We start from the raw sequence: 20,397 nt of genomic DNA, 5'->3' as shown, positions 1-20,397 counted from the left end.
CCCAGAACTCCAATCTATCTAAGTCATCCTGCAAGACTTTGACATCTTCTGCATTCACTATCGCCCTACCCAACTTTGCATCATCAGCGAACAAATGAACTGTTCCACTTAGATCCTTCCCTATATCGTTAATGAACAGATTAAACAGCAGTGGTCCAAGAACAGAACCCTGCAGCACACCACTAGTCACAGGCCATCTTTTGGACTCTACTCCTGAATAAACTACGCTTTGATATCTCTCCATCAACCACCCACCTATCCATCTCACCAACCCTATATCCATTCCCATATGTTGTAGTTTATGGATTAGAATTCCATGTGGTATCCTGTCAAACGCCTTTGCCAGGTCCAGCAGTATCACTGTAAACCCATTTCCCTTATCCAATTCAGCCGTCACCTTGTTATAAAACTTGAGCAAGTTACTGAGGCATGATCTACCCTTCACAAAGCCATGCTGTCCCCCATACAGTATCTCATTTTCATCAATCCATTCCTGTATTTTTCCCTTGACTACTTTCTCCAAGACCTTGACAATGACTCCTGATATGCTGATTGGTCGGTAATTTGCCACCATAGTCTTGGATCCTCCTTTATGCAGTGAAACTATTTTTTCCTCTTTCCATGCCTTCGGGACTAAACCAGACCCGAGACTCAGATTAAACAACATGGTCAAGGGCACTGATAATTCCTTAGCCGCTTCATGCAAGACCCGTGCTGGTATACCATCCAATCCCACAGATGTATTCACATTAAGGTTCTGCAATAGACTATTCACCTCCACTTCATTCATCACAATTCCCATGTAAACTAATGATTCCTTCATTTTTTCAATAGGTAGCAACATGGTCATATTCATTACAGTCAAATTGTGAGATGCTATTACCAGGTCAAGCACTCTCACACCCCTAGTATTTTCAATTACATGCTGTCTCAGATAGTTATCCCTTAATAATTGAATAAAATCCATTTCCTTCCTCACATGTGTCCTCTCCTCCTTCCAATCAATGTTACCATAGTTGAAATCCCCCATAATAATTACCCTCCTTCCACTCATTTCATCAATTTGTTTATGCATACTATCTCCACCATCTATTCCATCACCTGGTCTATAGCAGCACCCAACTGTATATTTTATTCTGCCAGTTTCAATCTCACACCAAATAGCCTCAAATGAGCTCCTTTCACAATACAACTTCAATTCTCCTTGGCTGCAGTTCATCAGCTATCATCAATAACACCCCCCCCCCATTTTATTCTCTCTGTCCCTCCTAAACACACTATAACCTACACATTCTATCCCACTAAATATCATCTTCTGTCAGCCATGTTTCACTAATGCCAATAACCTGTGGCCAGGAAGAGCCAATCAAGGCCAAAAATTCTTCCTTCTTGTTCCTAATACCCCTGGCATTAGTATACATGAAATGCAGTGATCCCTTTGTCCCACCCCTATCTTGATGCGTTATTCTAAATGTCCCATTCCCATTTTTTGTCCTTAGTGCTGGCTTGGGTACATTATATGCATTTTTACACTCAACTGTCTCACTGATGTTTGTGTATCCACTCCCCCCACTCCTTGGTAGTTCTAGTTTCCCTGGTTCTGCACATCCATTTTCACTTCATTCAGCAACACGTTTTCCAGTCTCCGCACGCCAAGTCCATTCAAATGCAGGCCATCCATCTTGTATAAGTCCTTTCGCCCATCAAACTCATTCCACACGTCCACATAACCTGCGCATAATGTCATTTGCGATTATGGCCCTCCACCTAAACTCCTCTCTGTCATACCGCGGCAACAGACTCACCATTTTAACTCTGTCACTCTTTTCTTTCACTACCTTTAACAATACTTTCAAGTCCTCTCTCATAAAAAATTTATCACCTTTCAATTCATTCGTACCTGCCACAATTATTAATTCTTTCACCCTCTGTTTTTGCACTCTAATACTCTCACTTACATCCTTAAATTTCGCACCCGGTAAGTACGATTTACTTACACTCCCTCTTAATAACGAGTCACCATACAACACTCTTTCCTTCATTTCAGAAACTCTCCCACTCTTCGCTGTTTATTTACGTTAGCCGAATCACTCTGGAAAGAGTTTTGCAGGTGCTCTAATTGCCGCTGCGCATTTTGTATCACTGCGCGCAACCTAGCGATCTTACTTCCTACAAATAATTCCTCATTTTTTTTATCATTCAAACCATTTTCTCTTTCTGTATAGTTGCTCTCACTCTTTCTTAGATCACCGCTCTCATTGCCATCTTGTACATCGCAATTCCCTATCAAGCCACTATTTTCACTCTCATTCTGGCTTTCTTCAACCATAACTGTCTCATAACCTGACACATACTTCAACTCCTCACTTTGCTTACACTTTCTGCACATTCTCCCACCACTATCACTTTCAATCCAAACTCCAGCCTCATTTGGGAATGCATACATTCCACACACATCACAATGGACAAATTCTCTCACATTATAGTTTTTGAACAATGCCATCGTATTTTTGGACGCCATTATCTTACGTCGCATTGGCGCCATATTCAAATCTATGAAACGTATCGTTAAATACTGAATTAAATAACGGAATTCACACCAAAATCATACAGACACAACAAGCTACCAAAATTAGACAATATTACGTTTTGATTTTAACCTATATTCTAATTTTCATTCAAAATTATACTTAGCTTATATTATAATTATACATGGTGTAATCAATGGACTAGTTAAACAGATAGACTTTTTTCAGATAGAGGGTGCCAAAAATCAGGACTCTAGTCTTTGTGTTGCTGCTACAATTCTGTTTAACTAGTCCGTTGATTACACCATGTTGTTATAGTCTCATGTATTGTGACAAACTGTGTTTTTGTGCTGTGAAGATGCTGGTTATAACACCAGCGAAATATCAGCAATAAGTTAATAAATTAATTATTTACTTAGTTTCTGTGTTCTAATATATACCATTAAAAAATAAACAACATGAACCTCAAATAGCAGCTACAAACCACTGTACACTTTAACTATTCAAATTACACTCATAACGACTCCTGCTGCCTTAATGATAGTAGTTGTGCATTCATCCTGTCTGATATTCTATGCTAAACAATATAAATCTTGAATCCTCTCAATTTGACCTTCTCAGGCTTAGGTTTATCTTGATATCCTGCAGTCCAACCCAAGCGGTGAAGTTATCTTCCTTAGTGACTTTTATCATTCACAACTCCAATGCCTTCCTTTTTCCAATTCCCCTGACCAAGCTGGAAGAGATGCTGAGGTATTTGCTGTAGGCAATGATCTAATAAAAATCATCCATCCATCCATGAACCATAATACCATAAAACATGCACACACCCAACACTTTCATGATCTTGGCTTAACCTGTTCTCATTCCAAATACTTCAGACACCTTTTCACTTGATAACTCAGACCAAATCTTATATGCTTTTTCCTTAGGCACCGAAACCTTGTACACTTTTGGCATTACATTGGTGCCAAGCAGGATGATTTCCAGGACTTCCACTCCCCCTTTCCCTGGTCAGACTACTGTTACCACTGGACACTTTCTCTGGTTAAATTCCAGAAATTCTCCTTATTGAAATGCTGGCTTTCATTTTCCCACTCCAGTCAGAATTTCCACCCACTATCCAAGCACTAGTTTACTAATAAGTGTGCCAAGGCAATCTAAGTTTAAAAATCAGCATATTGTAAATATTTTGAGACAAAAACTCCAACTTTAGCTTCATTCTCAGTCCCACAATAATTCCAAAACAACTGTCAACAAATGTACATCTGACTTTGAAGATTCTAAATGCAGAAAACTCATACAAATACTTCCATATCTTTTTCACATAGATAATTACTATGGCAGCACATAAAGACCAGGCTGACCTCAAAGCATTATTCTTCTCTTGCAGTTCCTGCATAGGTGAAAGACAGATAATCTCTAACTGTACCAGAAACAGTACATTACATTTCCTGTGGCCTTGCACCAGAGAGACACCAGACGAATCTTGAATAACTTAAATGTATCTTCTTGTTCTGATTGTATTCCTACCCCCCCCCCCCCCACTACACTTCAGTTATACTTAAAACTTGTACTCAAGAACTAACACTTGTGCTATAACCTTCCTAGACTTTTTTATACTTAGTTGGCATTTATTGTACAAAGGGTAGTAAGTCCATATTCAGTCCACATGAAGAATAATAAATTTGTCTCTATGCAGGTTTTTTATCCTGCATACAGACAAATCAGCCCTTCAGAACACATGCAATTTACAGACAAAAAATACTAGTGGTGGTGGTGGCGTGCACCTCCCTCAACAAATCTTTGGACTCCTTGGAAGTGTCATGAAATAATAATAATAATAATAATAATAATAATAATAATAAACCCACTCACAGTTTCAGCACTCACCATGCTTTCAGCCAATACATTCTGCTTACCAATCACTCTCCATGAACAGTTTCTAGGGATGTCCTCTTGTTCTCTCCATGTTTTCCTTTACTCTATGAAAAAAATCTCCAAAACATTAATCTGGGAACAACCCCTTACTGACTTATATGTTTTAATCATATCCCCCTCTCCTATTATTCATAAGACTCTGCAAGTTGTATTCCTTCAATCTCTCTTAATGTCTGACATTCCATAGACTTGACACTAAGTAAACTTTCTCTGGATACTCTCCAATACATCCTAATCCACCTGAAAACCAGGCAAATAAACCTGTGCACAGTAGTCCATAGGTGGCCTGATCAAAGACTTATATAAGGAAACCATAACATCTGTTTACATTTGTCTCACCGAGTCTACTTTTCTGCTCATTTACATAATGTCTGACTTACTGATACCTTTTTGCATCACTAGTACACTTCCTTCCAGTAGCAGCTTTTCTAGGTGACTCACTCCAGAACCATTCAAATGCAGGCCATCACTCTTATATAGTTTCATTCATCCCTCAAACTCATCCCACACATTCACAAAGTGCACTCCTTTCTCTTCACCCATTTCTACTAACATTCCATTCAAGATCTTTGCTCTCTGCTACAATTCATCATCGTCATAACTGGGAAACACACAAACTACTCTTTCTATCACACTATTGTTTCACTATCTCAATAATTTCCTGATATCCTTGTCTATAGCACTCTCCTCTGGAGACATGCCAAGATTTCTATGTCACTAATTTTTAATACTCCTTATAGTCAGCATATAGGAGTTGGGTTAAATTTTCCTTGTGCATTATTATTATTATTCAGGCCTCCATGGAGTCAAAAGACTCATCGCCGGAGGTCCTTTCTAAGAAACACATACCACTCCTTAAACTTATTGACCGTTCTCGCTCTCACCACTCTATCAGGCAATGCATTCCATAGTTCAACCATAATCCATGCAAAGAAACCACTCCTCACCCTCTTGCTCACAGTTTTCTTTCATAACTTCCAGGGATGGCCCCTTGTCCTCACTTCTTCCTGCTGTTCAACCAAGCAAAAGAACTCTCCAATGTCAACCCTGTAACCACCTCTCAACAGTTTAAAAGTCTCAATCATATCACCTCTCCTTCTTCTATCCACCAGACTCTGCAGTCCACAATCCCTCAGCCGTTCCTCATAACTAACATTGTACAGTCCTGAAACCATCTTTGTTGTCCAACTTTGTACCCTTTCCACAGTAATTTACCCCCTTCAAATCTGAGAACAACAGTCTAAGTGTGGTCTGATCAGGGTCTTATACAACAGAATGATAACTCTTTTATCTCTGTAGGTCAGTGTCCTTCTCATTATTGCAGCAATCCTCTGTGCTACCTTCACTACCTTTGCAATATGTCTCCTAAATTTCAGGTTTCTATCACTCATTAATCCCAGATCTCTGCATTAAACTGACACCCCCATTTGTTTGCCCATCTGTGTAGCTTTTTCAAACCCTCTTGCATCACTACTACATCTGCATTATTACTAATAATCCTTCCCAGCTTCGCATCATCTGCAAACAACTGAATATCCCCCTGCAATCCACTGACAATGCCATTGACATAAAGGTTAAACAATATAGGTCCCAGTACTGAGCCCTGTGGGACCCCACTTGTAACCCTCTACCTCCTTGAAACTGCCCTACCATACAAAACTCTCTGATACCTATCGGACAGCCAATCCTGAATCCAGTTGACCAACCTGACATCCAGACTTATGTGCTGTAACTTAAATATCAGCTTATCATGTGGCACCCTGTCAAATGCCTTTGCTAAGTCCAAGAAAAAGGCAGTATATGCCTTTCTCTCATCTACTGCTCTTGTAACTTTATTATAAAAGACTAGCATATTGCTAAAACAAGAGTGCCCCTTCACAAATCCATGCTGACTCTGACAGATAGCATTACCTTCATCTGCCCAATGTTGCATTCTGGCCCTCACTAATTTCTCCAAGATCTTAACAACTACTGATGACACACAAACTGGCCTATAATTAAACACTTCTAGTCTGCTACCACCTTTATGCAGTGGCACTATCTTCCCTTCCTTCCATTCCCTGAGCACCTTTCCCACAGCCAGACTTTCGTTGAAAAGCCATGACAAATTAAGAATCCATTATTGTACATTTGATGCCTTTCCCAATTTAAATTCATTATAAAGAACAGCCATGAAAAGTCAAGCAAAGAGAAATACAGTGTGGCCCATAAGTCATGGAACATACTCTAGTAAGGGCCTGTCTTTGTGAATTCATTGCATAATTTTTTTTTTTTAACATCACCAGATTTTTTTTATTACCAGGGAAAAACCACATCACTTAAATGCCTTCCATTTTTGACTTCATAAAGATGGGTTCTTTCTATGGTATGTTCCGCAACTTATGGGCCACCCTGTAGTTTATATTCAGAAAAGGAAATGATGCCTTTCCCAATTTAAATTCATTATAAAGAACAGCCATGAAAAGTCAAGCAAAGAGAAATACAGTGTGGCCCATAAGTCATGGAACATACTCTAGTAAGGGCCTGTCTTTGTGAATTCATTGCATAATTTTTTTTTTTAACATCACCAGATTTTTTTTATTACCAGGGAAAAACCACATCACTTAAATGCCTTCCATTTTTGACTTCATAAAGATGGGTTCTTTCTATGGTATGTTCCGCAACTTATGGGCCACCCTGTAGTTTATATTCAGAAAAGGAAACTTCCCAGTATCTTCTATATCCACTTCACAAATACATATAATATTAGTTTCAACTTTAATAATGATGTTCATTTCCTCTCCAATATGAAAAACCATGCATATGTACTCAAATGAAACATATGCATGGTTTTTATCATTATTTACAACATTGCCTGTCATCCTCTCTCTCTTTTAACTCATTCACTGAAATTATGTTCATGGCCATCTTTCCCTTGCTACACAAACCAAATCCTTGCTGCAACCCATTTCACTTATTTTCACCACTCTTAATCCTTTTCACTTATTACATCCACTCTTTATCCTTTTTTTCAGCTTCCAGGGATGATCATTTTCTTCTTACTCCAACTAGGTATTGTAAAATTTCTTTTCAAGGGAAATTTTACAATACCTATCTATTCTTGAAAATTCCTCTGTTCATCTGTTCTTGAAAATTCCTTTATCAACATATGTTTCACTTACATTCCTAGTCTGTTTTTAGTCTCTTCTGTCTATCAACCAGCTTTTGTAAACCCACAGATTTTCAGTCTATCTTGATGGGAATTTATTTTCTACAGATTCAACGCATCTTAATCAATCACCTCTTGATCTTCTCTACCACTTCTGTATTCACAAAATCTGAGCAGAAGTGGTTATGAAATCCTTATAAAGAGGGATAATCATCCCTATCTTATTCATACTTTTTAAGTTCTTTAACATGCAAGTTATCCTTTACTATTTTGCTTATTTTTGCCATATACTGTATAATCCCTGAACTTCTGCTCCCAGATAGCTGGACTCATCAGTTTCTTACAATGCAATTCCATCCCTAAGTGAATAATTTTATACTTGTACACTGAAATAACAACGATTATCCTTTGCACACAGTGTCAGTCTGTGCCAATCACCTTGTAGTATTACTGCATCTTTAATTTACTATTGTACTTCTCAGTTTAGCATCATTAAATTGTCTCTAGCATCATGAATGCACAAATTAAACAGCAGCAGCTGTTCCAGTAAAGATCTCTGTGGCACCACTAGTCATCCACTAGTCATCATAGCCTTCTCTGTGATTTTATTCACCCATATACTACTCTTTGTCTGTCATCCATTAGCTCTCCTTTGTTATGTCTCCAATTTTTATTTCCTATCCATCCCCATTTGCTCTAGTTTATGTAATGGCAATTTTCCATGCACCGATCAAAACTGTTCTCTAAGTTATCATAATCATTGACTTTCAGTTCCACATATATACTACTTAATTGGAAATTGCATGTGCTTAGCCAACTTTCACATCAAAGGTTGCATGATCTTTCTCCAGTTGCAAGTCAAGTAAAGGGACCGTCTAGGTTATGGACAAATTTTCAGGTTCATCATTCTCTGTCCTCTACCCTCCACCATATGCTATTTCAGTAATTACAACTTCCATTTTTGTCCCCATATATGTCAATCTCTATAGTTTTTTTTTTCCCTTAATAATTAATTACTCTTCTTCTGTTCACTAAGTTACCTCAACCACACCTAAGGTTTATAACAGCAGCTGACTATACATTTTTCCCTGATGATTTGTAGCAATCTCATACCAGATTGCTACAAATGCACTGCATTTCAGGATCCTGCTCTTCCCATCCTGTTAAACTTCTACTTTTGCTAGTTGCATCATCTGATATCATCAGCAATTTTTTCTCCTTGAAAAATGCAGTATCCTTTACATTCTATTCCTGTAACTGTACCCTCTTCCATTAATCATTTCTCACTGATATTTATAATTTATGGCCAAGTCTCATTCCTTGATGCTAAAAACATCACCCTTATTCTTAGTGCTTTTGACATTATCATATAAGAAATGCAATATCCACCTGGGTCCACAGACACTTGTGTGCAATGATGATTGCTCTATTCAGATATGAGACCTGAGAAAATATATACAGCATTCTACAATCCTTCCTATTTTAAACAGCATTTCTTTCTCTTACTAACATCTTCTCCAACCACCCAACTTCAAATCCATTTAAATGCAGGCTGTTTTCATCCATCAAATACTTATGAAACATCTCTCTCTCTCTCTGAACCTCATACCATTCCTCCAAAGAATTATTCATACATGCCAAAACTATCAACTCTTTCACTTTCCCCTTGTTGCATTACTCACATCTCCAAAAACACGATTTAATGCAGTTCTTATATTTCTATTTTTCTGTAAGAAATTAATGTTTATCACTTTTGTTCAATTATTTTTATTAATTACAGGAAGAAGTAAGAAGGCATTTTAATTGTGTTTATTTAGAGGGTGCAGAATTAGAGGATCAGGGAGAAGATGGTACTGTTCTAACTCACTGGGAAAAAAGGCTATTTGAGGTAAAAATAAAAATGTGTAATAGTGCTACTTGTAAGTTAATTGTTTTGTTTTCAAAACATTTAACTTACAAGTCCTGAATGTTTAGTTTATGATAAACTAAACATTCAGGACTTTCTCATTTAATGAAAGGTCTGTATTATTTATGTGTTATGTTTCATAAGTAGAAATATACTTAGAATGTCTGATAACTTGCATGTCCAAAATTCTTATCTTTGTATTGAAGTTTATCTCTGTATTAATAAGTAACCACTTGATTAATAAACAAGAATGAGCTAGTTCTTATGTTAAGTACAACAAACTTTACTTAATATTATTATTACGTGACACCTCCAGGGAGTCCAACGACTCATCGTGGGAGGGCACACTACTCTACTTTGTTAAATACATCTCATTCTCTCCACTACTACTTAATTCTCTAACTACAACACTACTACCATCGACACCATCTGTCACCCATCATCACCAACAACAGTATTTTTTGTCTGTAAATTATGTTTGTTCTGAAGGCTGATTTGTCTGTACACAGGATGAAAAACCCAAGTTTCCAGGAGGGAAAACCCTGCTACCACCATATGAGATTGGCTAATTCACCTTCAACTGAAAAAGCCCATATAAAGATTCCCCTCATCATGACGAGAATCGAGCCCAGGTCTTTTAATATGAGTGGATGTAAACATGCACTATGTTTACATATAATCAAAAATCATGCACAAGATGAACAAATCAATTGCCACACAGTTTCTGCTTTGGTGGAATAGAAGAGAGCACCAGGCATTTCAAAACATCAATGAGAAAAAATAGCAAATATCATATTTCATTATTGAGATGAAGAAATCAAAATCAGTGTGAATATTCTATATTATTATTATTCAGTCATCTTCAAGGTATCATAGAACTCATCACAGTTGGCTCTCATAACCCTTATTTAAATAATTGCTATAATTTTCTTTCTCTCTCTCTTAAACTCCTTCACTGTAATGTCTCTCAATTCCTTCTGTCAACCCATTTTATTCATTAACCCACTGCCCAAATAATTTTTTTCAGCTTGTAATCTTTTTTTGGATCAGAGTGCATAGTACCTTATACTTTGTCACACTGAGTTGGCAACTATTAATCATCAATACCCACACTGTCCTATTTCAATCATCCTGCTGGTTCTGTATCACCTTTATCTACTGTTGTCATGCCAACTTTAGCATCAGTCATCAACAAACAGTTGAATGCAATTTTTATTCAAATATGTGGTTTGTGTGATTGAAACAGCTTGCAGCTTACTGCAGCCCTCCACAAGTACAGTTACTTATGGATTGACAGGTTGAATATGTATATATCTCAACGAATTGTAACTTAAAGCAGTGCTTCCCAAACTTCTGGATGTCAGGGCCCCCCTTTGCAAAAATTAAAATATTTCACAGCCCCCTCGGAAGAAAATCGTAATAGACAGATATATTATTATAATATTTATTGCCTTTATATTCACCACAATACATACACAGCGAATATTGCAAAAATCAAATACATATATTACATTTTTTGCCTCTTACCGTTTGGTTCTGAAGACGATGCGGGCTGTTCTGGTAAAATATGAAATACTGTCCTTTTTTTTTGAGTCTGTTTCTGCTTCTTCTGATTGTTCGCAGGCTTTTTTATTTTTTTATTTTTTATCAACCACTTATCCATCTCAGGGTTAAATTTTTTAACGTAGAATAGATCAAATAATATCACCACTTACCGATACTGGCACACCACAGACTGATAACATGAAATTAGTGAATATTATCTGAATAAGGGAATCCCTGGACCAGGAACATTTTTCTCTTTTGTGACTTTTCTCCTTTTACGGTAATTAAGCCTAACACGAAACAGACAGCAAAGGCAGGTTATTAAAACATGCATATGATTGGTGCTGTATTAACAAAAGATTGCGCAACCGAAAGATAAAAGCATAGCTGACAATTGAGTTGAAATGCTAACTCTCTTCAACCAAATTCCATATGTGAAACTGCCATAACATTCATTATATATATATAGTACTTAGTTTTAACACTTTTACGAATTTGAACACGTTCAGTTGAATTTTATTGCTGCCTTGGGAAATCGAACTCACACATCTAATTAATAACAACAGTTTTTAGTTAGATACTGTGTTTGCCAATGCAACATATGGTTTTGTTTCAGTCTATACAGCATAGTTTCTGTATGAGGAGACATGTGATTCATTAATTAGTGTGTTTTTATCCCAGTTGTCTCTAATTGCACTATTTGTTGAGAAATATATTACACAGACTCCTCATACCTTATTCACTGGCATAATAAAAGTAGTTGTTTTTATTGCCTCTGCAGTATAGTGGCTGTTAGGGAGGGCATGTTGTTTACCACTGCAAGCGAGTTACTATCTTCCAACATGAACTTGTTTAAGCTTTTTTTCATGTGTGAAGTATATGTGAAACTTTTATTGGTAACAGAAAACTAGCTCGGATGACAGTGATAATATAAGCCGAGTTTTGATATGTATATAAAGTCAATATCAATAGTCCTGATTACAAACGCGTGATGAAAGGGACAGGAAGATTTGGAACTTCCCTGGAGAGCATTCGAAGTAAATACAATTAACCACTGCTTTGAAATGAAACATATGAATAAGCAAGATTTACTAATATTCATTAAGCGCCGAAATACACAGGAAGCAAAGTTTGTGACCCAACACCAATGTGTGCATTTTTCCAATAAAATATAAAAAATAACAAAACAGAAATAATACAAGTCAAATACGTTTCTTTTAAAATAAAAAAAATCTACTTAGTCTTAAAACATTTAAAATTTTTTCATTAAATCACGCCCCCCCCCCCCCCCTCAACAAAACCTGCTGCCCCCAAGGGGGCCGCGGCCCACAGTTTGGGAAGCACTGACTTAAAGCATGCAAAAAAAATTATTTTTAGAAACCTATAGTGAGCTAAATTCACTACCAAAGAAGATTAATATGGCTAGAAACATTCTGTGATCATGAGGATATGATCAAATATCTAACAAAGCAGTCAGACCCAAGTACACAGTTGGAAGGGTTAAATTTCCTACAATGTGAGTTTGCAGTTATTCTTATGATGAATAACTGAAAATAAGATGAATTCCAGATTTTTGAAGGCTCTGTCAATGCATAAAATATCTATTTGCAAACTACTTCTTTCCATCTTGCACTAATCACCTCCTTAAAAATATATTTATATTTTCTTTACATAGCAGCAGCAATCTTGTTAAACAGTGACTAGCATGTTAATGCAATATCATAACCAATTTGTATAACTGAAATCTAACAGAAAGCCTTTGGCATATGCTTAAAGTGAAAGTAGTATGGGATTAGAGGATTAACTACAGTTAACTGAGAAGGCAATTGTGAGAGTTTGACATAAGATTTTTAAATTCATTAAAAAAAAAATCTTAATATATCTAAAATCTGTGTCTAAATAAAGAACAAGACAGAAAAATAGTAAGAAAACTTGTTGATAGGAAATTAGTTCAAGGCTAAACATCTTAGAAAACTCATACTTGTTGCATTTAATTTGTACTAAAACACTGAAATTAGAATATATATATATATATACACACACACACACACACACACCTATTTTTTTTTACTTCAGTGTTACAAACATCTACAATATGGATAATAAATAGTAAATCAGTAATATGATCACTTATTGCATTATTACTTAAGAGTCCTCAAATCTAAAAATCTGAAAAAGTGTCCTTATCACAAGTAATTTGCACAGCATCCTGTTTTCCAAAATAACACATATTGTACAATGTACTACATCATGTGTATTTTGGATTATTATTATTATTGTAACATCAATGGAGTCAGCAGATACATCATGGCCCACTTAGCTAGCAACGTGTCTATCATACCAAACCTTGAAATCATTTATATTCCCTACATTCATAACTCATTCTGGTAATGCATTCCACTTACTCTACATGTAAAAAATCTATTCTTCATTACATCTTTATACAACTTCCAAGGGTTGCCTCTTGTTCTTCCCTTCTCATACTCCCCCCTTTTTAATAATCCCTTCTCTATTAAACTGATAAACTAACTTGAAGGTCTCTATCATATCACCTCTTTTCTACCTCTCAACCAAACTCTGTAATCTACATTCTCTCAACTTCTCTGAATAACCAACATTTCAAATTTCTGATATTACTCTGATCATTCATCTGTGGATCCTCTCTAATGTTTCCACATACATCATTGAAAACTAGGTAACCAAATTTGAGCACAGTAGTCCATGTGGTCTGCCCAATGCTTTATACAGAATACACCACCACCTCATTAGCCCCTGCCTGTCAGCATACTTCTTATCATAGCAACACACGCACTGCTCCTTCGGGACTTTAGTCCACTGTCAACTACCACTTCAAGATCTCAATTCTCATCTACTTCTGAAGTACATCTCCACCTATAGAGTACACAGTCTTATATCTTTGCACATCAAATAGTGCAAAGATCAAATAGAAGGCTGTGTACTCTATTGGTGTAGATGTGTTTTTTTTAATTTATTATTTATTATTATTTTTAAATTTATTACTAAAATTTCAACCTCAACTCATTTGTCCAAGCTAAAAGTCTATTCAGATCTTCCTGTAGAGAATTAACATTTATATTTTATCATCAGTACTCCTGATGATTTTTCTCTAACTTTGCATTGTCAGTAACCATTTGAAGATCTCTAGTCAATCAATATGAAATATCATTAACAAATAAGTTAAACAGCAGGGCCCCCATGAACAGAGCCCTGAGGCACACTATAAGTCATCTTTCTTTTCTGAGACACTGTTCCATCATACTCAACTTGCTGATATCATTCAGAAAGCCACTCTTCAATTATCTGTACTCTCACCTACCTTTATTCTCAGTAATACACAAATCACCAGACAAGATCATCTCTCTCTCTCTCTCTCTCTCTCTCTCTCTCTCTGTAATTTCAGCATCCAAAAAACTAGACATTCTCTTTCTTTCAAGATGCTATTTTACACCCAGCTAACTCTTAAATATACAAATCTCAAATCTGCCCATGCTTAGAATACTGCCCACATGTTTGGCTGATGCACCTAAAACCTCCCTTAAAATCCTTGATGCTGTCCAAAGGCAAGAAATTAGGTTCATAGATGATCTCTCTCTTTCTCTCTCTTACAGATTCACTTCAATCTCTATCTTAGTGACATAGAGTTTCAGCACATTGTCTATTCTACTGGTACTTCAATGGTTATTGCTCTGCCTGAACTGGCAACCATCCTTCCTCCACTTTTTGTTGCGCCTATTAATACAAGAGCAGAAGCTGCCCAGCATCCCATTATTGTGCAACTGCAAATACACTGAACCTGATTCTACTCTTTCCCTTTCATTCTGTCCACCTCTGGAACAGCCTTTCTCATGAAATATTCCCAAACAACTACAATCCCTTCAAAAAAAAAAAAAAAAAAAAAAAAAAAAAAAAAAAAAAAAAAAAACAATGAATTCTTATCTCATCCTTGTCTGCACCCCACACATGGCATATATATATATGCCATGTGTGGGGTGCAGACAATATATGCCATATATATTTAAGATTAAATATATATGGCATATATTTAATCTTAAAAAAAAAAAATATATATATATATATATATGGGAGAACTTTAATGACTGAAACTGAAAGATAAAAAGATGACAAGATATATTTAAAAAGATACTACTAGTTTACTAGTTTCGTTGAATAGATCAACATCTTCAGGTATCACAATCAAAGAAGAATATAAAAAAATTACAGAGACTTAAAATTGTAATAACAGAACAAGTATAAAAAGACAGCAGCGTGTTTGAAAAACAAATGCGAATATGAGTTCCAAACAAACGTATACTACGCGCTGTCGCGAGTGCAGCAGTACTGAACAGAAGCAACATGTGCATCAGAGAGATTGTAACTCAGGCTGTTGTTGATATGAGAGGAATCTAGAGAAATTTTCCTAGATTCGACAATCTTTCTTTCGAGTTCATTGTAGCACACATTAATGTTAGAAGTTTGAGTCCAGTTTACAATGTGTTGGCGGCCTTCATCTGAGTTAGCTGAAAAGAGAACGTGGCTAGAGAGAGAGAGCGCTAACTCTAGTCCTGTTATAGGAGATATCTCTATGGTGTTCATCCAAAAGTAGAAGGAAGGAATCACACAAGATTTTGTTGTGGGGGGGATAGTGATGGGATCCATCACTATCCCCCACAAAAATGTGGTATTATTTCCACCTTAGCTCACCAAGCCAAATCATTACTTACAAAAGAAACAGAAATTGAAAATGAACTCCGTTTTCTTAAAAAAACTTTTATGAATAATAGTTTCTCTCCAAAAATTGACAAATTTCTTTCCCCCAGGCACTCAACTACTTCTGAAGATCCCTCTTCCCCAAGAGAATTCATCTCCTTGCCTTACATCAGCTCTCTTTCACCAAAACTGGCCAAGAATCTCAAGAAATTTAACTTAAAAACTTGCTTCACTATGCTTCCAAAACTTCATTCATTGCTTAGCAAACATAAACAGAAACATCTTCCTACTCAGTTTCCAGGAGTGTACAAGATTTTGTGTGATTGTGGAAAGCCATACTATGGCCAGACTGCTAAATCCATCCTTCTATGTTTGGATGAACACCGTAGAGATATCTCCTATAACAGGACTAGAGCTAGCGCTCTCTCTCTAGCCACGTTCTCTTTTCAGCTAACTCAGACGAAGGCTGCCAACACATTGTAAACTGGAACTCAAACTTCTAACATTAATGTGTGCTACAATGAACTCGAAAGAAAGATTGTCGAATCTAGGAAAATTTCTCTAGATTCCTCTCATATCAACAACATCCTGAGTTACAATTTCTCTGATGCACATGTTGCTTCTGTTCAGTACTGGTGCACTCGCGACAGCGCGTAGTATATGTTTGTTTGGAACTCATACTCGCATTTGTTTTTCAAGCATGCTACTGTCTTTTTATACTTGTTCTGTTATTACAATTTTAAGTCTGTAATTTTTTTATATACTTCTTTGATTGTGATACCTGAAGATGTTTATCTATTCAACGAAACTAGTAAACTAGTAGTATCTTTTTAAATATATCTTGTCATCTTTTTATCTCTCGGTTTCAGTCATTAAAGTTCTCCCATAATATTCCAACCGAGTAAAAATGAAATAAGATACTACTAGTAAACTAGTAGTATATATCTTGTCATCTTTTTATCTCTCGGTTTCAGTCATTAAAGTTCTCCCATAATATTCCAACCGAGTAAAAATGAATTCCCATAATATATATATATATATACATACATGCATATATACAGAGTGTCTCAAAAAAATGTATACACACTTTGAATGATCATAAAGTTGGTATTTATTATAAGACAGCTAACTTTCACATTGTAAAGTACACCACATAAATGTACTTTTCATCCCTCAATGTCTGTATTCAAACTGATGACCGTTCTGGTCCAGGGACTGCTGATAATGTGCAGCAATGGAATTGCAAACACTGATCATCATTTCGTCTTGTAACTGGGCGCATTCTCTTTCGATTGCTGCTTTCAAGTCGTCGACTGTTGCCAGTTTTGAAGTGTAAACTTTATCCTTGATAAATCCCCATAAGAAGAAGTCCATTGGCATGAGGTCTGGTGAACGTGGGGGTATTCTACAGAACCTCTTCTTCCAATCCATCTGTTGTGTAGAGTCTCATCAAGATAGGCCCTCACATCTTGATGGTAGTGTGAGGGTGCCCCATCTTGTTGAAAATAAAAGTCCTCATCCTCAAAGTCCTCTTGAATACGTGGCATGACAGCTTCATGCAGCAAGTTCAAATAATTGGCACCAGTTACAGTACCGTCGAAAAAGGATGGTCCAATTAATCCGTGTGCTGATAAGTCGCACCACACCATCACTCCTGGTAAATTTACATTATGTTCCTCCATAACATGCGGATTCTCAGGTGCCCAGTAAGTGCAATTGTTCTGGTTAATTGACCCATTTAATTTAAATGTGGCCTCATCACTCCACACAATTCGTCTTGGAAATTCTGCATCCTCTTTACATTTTTCCAAGTACCACTCACAAAACTGCATTCTCCTATCTGGATCATATCTTTGTTGAGAGCATGTACTCTTCTTGGAATGTAACTTTTCCAATAATGACTGCCTTTCAACATGCGATGGACACTTGATTTTGATACTGCTATCTCACGAGATGCTTGTCGCACAGATTTTCTTGAACTTTGACAATACGTTTCAATCACCCTTTCTTCTGTTGCGGGCCTCGTAGCTGTTCGTGGTCTTTGTGAACGTTGCTTATGGACATTTTGAACAGTTCCATCTTCTTCAAATTTATCTCTAATTCGAGTGATAGTAAGTCTCGTAGTGGATCTCGTTGAAATTCTCTTCTCAACTGTCTTTGTACTTCCACTACTTCCACTACGTTTTCATACTTCCAGTAGCATTTTAGGATAAATTTTCTTTCCTCAAAGCTTAGTCTGGTTTCAGCCATTATTTCAAACCTGTTAAACCTGCAACATAACGAAAATTAAGTTAGTTATCAGTTGTTGAAGTGTGTATACATTTTTTTGAGACACCCTGTATATATTTTAAAAAAATTGTTATCCGGTCCCACCTTTTGCAGCTTATACACAAGCTTGTCACATGGTAATCTGTCATATGTCTTTGCAAAGTCCAAGAATATTGTTGTATGTAAATTTCCCTTATCCACCATACAAATGTGTTGGATAAGAGAAATTCATAAAATGCAAGCAGTTTGTGCTAAAAAAAAAAGACATGTCCTTTGCAAATCAATGCTGTATATTCTATTCCTAATTTCCAATACCTTGACCACTGCAGATAGATAGACTGGTGTGTAACTGGAAACTTCTGTCCCAGAAACATATTTGCCTTCTTTCCACTCCTTATTCTTACTGCAAGACTTTCATTAAATAACCAGGTCAAGGGTATAGCTAACTCTTTTGCACATTCCTTAAAAATACATGGTGATATGTCATCCATTCCTGCATCCCTATTAACATATAACCCAAGCAATACTTGATATAACCCTGATTTTTTCACATCTAATTCCTTTAATTTTTGCCTCCCTTCTGCATGTTGCATGCCATAATTTACACCAGCATGATATATACTGGTAAAGGTCTCATTAAATAACTCCACTACATCCTTTGCTATGGTCACTTTGTTTCCATAACTTGGGCATTCCCTTCCCCTGCTCCAATGTGTCATCCCACACCAAACCATCAATGATGTGGGCTAATGACCTCTCTGAATCTTGACTGCTATGGCACAAACCATCCAGGGCATATACCTTATTATTTTGCCAGTTAAATGACTCTTCAATGGTGAAAATCTTCTAATCTGTGAAGAGTATGTTGTTTGCTTACTGGAGAAATGCCTTTTGATTTTATCACCCTCTACAGTATAAGTTGTGGTGTCTTGAAGTGTCCAGTAGAATGACAATAGGCTGTCACCACCAGGTAATCAGTAGTACATGTGACATCATTCTATTCAAAATTTTCATCTCTTGCGACATTACTTTCTGCATTCTCACAGGATTATGGCAGAGGCGTGCCTTCACAGCCCTCATAAGCTATTGTGTCCTAATACAGCATGGTCAATCTGTTCTTTGGCACTCAGATATGTCCTCTGTATTGTTATAACAATTAATAGTCCAATACATAAACATCCTACTGATGAGTCTTTTTAGCAAGCTGAAAATAACAGCTGGCTGCATTCCAACCTTGTGAAGTGCTATTACAGCTACATAGTTTCTCATAATCTCTGCGTGTTAACCTGTACAGCTAGACAACTCTTCCTCTATTGATAAACATACAAATGTTGGCTGTGTACAGCACCACTAATGGAACTGGGCTTGCACAATTCTGTGGGCAGCAGGAGTGTGCAGAAGTTGTAACAGTATTTATGGTAAGACTGAGTATAAAAAAATTAGAATTACAGCTGAAGCAGATAAGACTATCATTCCAGTGCATCGTGTTTGTTAATTGCATGTGTTCTTCTAGCTGTTTTGTGGAATAAAAAGCTCCAACTTTTCAGAATAAAAACCTTGCCATATTCATATGAGACTAAGTCACTTTCAGCTACTCTATGTACAAGGGTGGTCTGAAAAGTTCTCAGTCTCGACCATAGATGGCAACACTATCGGCAAGATTTTTTTTTTCCAAGTTGGTACATCTATCATAAACATCCATGTGAAATTGCAAGTCAGTGTACCAAATAGTTTGTTTTATACAGCTGTCTGAAGCAAAAGTGTGCGTGTATCCCTTGAAATAGATAAAATTGAGTATTGTGCGGTTATAAAATTCTTTGTAAAAGAAGGTTTAAAGCCAAAAGAAATATATTTGAAGTTCATAAAAGTTTATGGGCACTCTTCTCCTTCATTTTCAACAATCAAGAAATGGGCTGCCGAGTTTAAACGTGGCCTTACCAGCCTTGAATATGATCCATCTGAAGGACGTCCAAAAAGTGTAACAACACCAGAAATCATTGATCAAGTGCACGATACGGTATTGGATGACTGGCGAGTCAAAGTGCGTGAAATTGTTGAGACTATAGGCATTTCAAAAGAACGTGTGTGATATATTTTGCATGAAGAATTGCAAATGAAAAAGTTTTGTGCAAGATGGGTGCTGCGCTTGTTCACAGCAGATCAAAAATGCATTCGCATGAAAATCTCTGAACAGTGCTCAGTTCCATCAGCAGGAAAGGTGTTTTGGGATGCTAAAGTTTTGTTTATTAATTATCTTGAAAAGGGTAAAACAATAACCGGGGAATATTATTCCGATCTTTTAACCAGACTAGATGAAAAAATTCGTGAGAAAA

At 36.6% G+C, this 20,397-nt stretch overlaps 1 protein-coding gene across 1 annotated transcript in view; it reads left to right on the top strand.

Annotated features, from left to right (window-relative positions):
• Nucleotides 1-20,397, top strand: part of Invadolysin (leishmanolysin-like peptidase, invadolysin) — a 658,154-nt gene that overhangs the window by 445,031 nt on the left and 192,726 nt on the right. Inside the window, exon 10 of the mRNA XM_090405783.1 lies at nt 9,398-9,505. Coding sequence (XP_090261909.1) covers nt 9,398-9,505 — 108 coding nt within the window. The remainder of the gene's footprint in view (nt 1-9,397; nt 9,506-20,397) is intronic.

This window comes from Typopeltis vanoorti, chromosome 15 (genome assembly GCF_054136105.1).
Source record: "Typopeltis vanoorti isolate ZY-2024b chromosome 15, IOZ_Tvanoo_1.0, whole genome shotgun sequence".
NCBI lineage: Eukaryota > Metazoa > Arthropoda > Arachnida > Uropygi > Thelyphonidae > Typopeltis > Typopeltis vanoorti.
The sequence above is the reverse complement of the archived record's forward strand: the minus strand, read 5'-3'. Positions and strand labels throughout refer to the sequence as shown.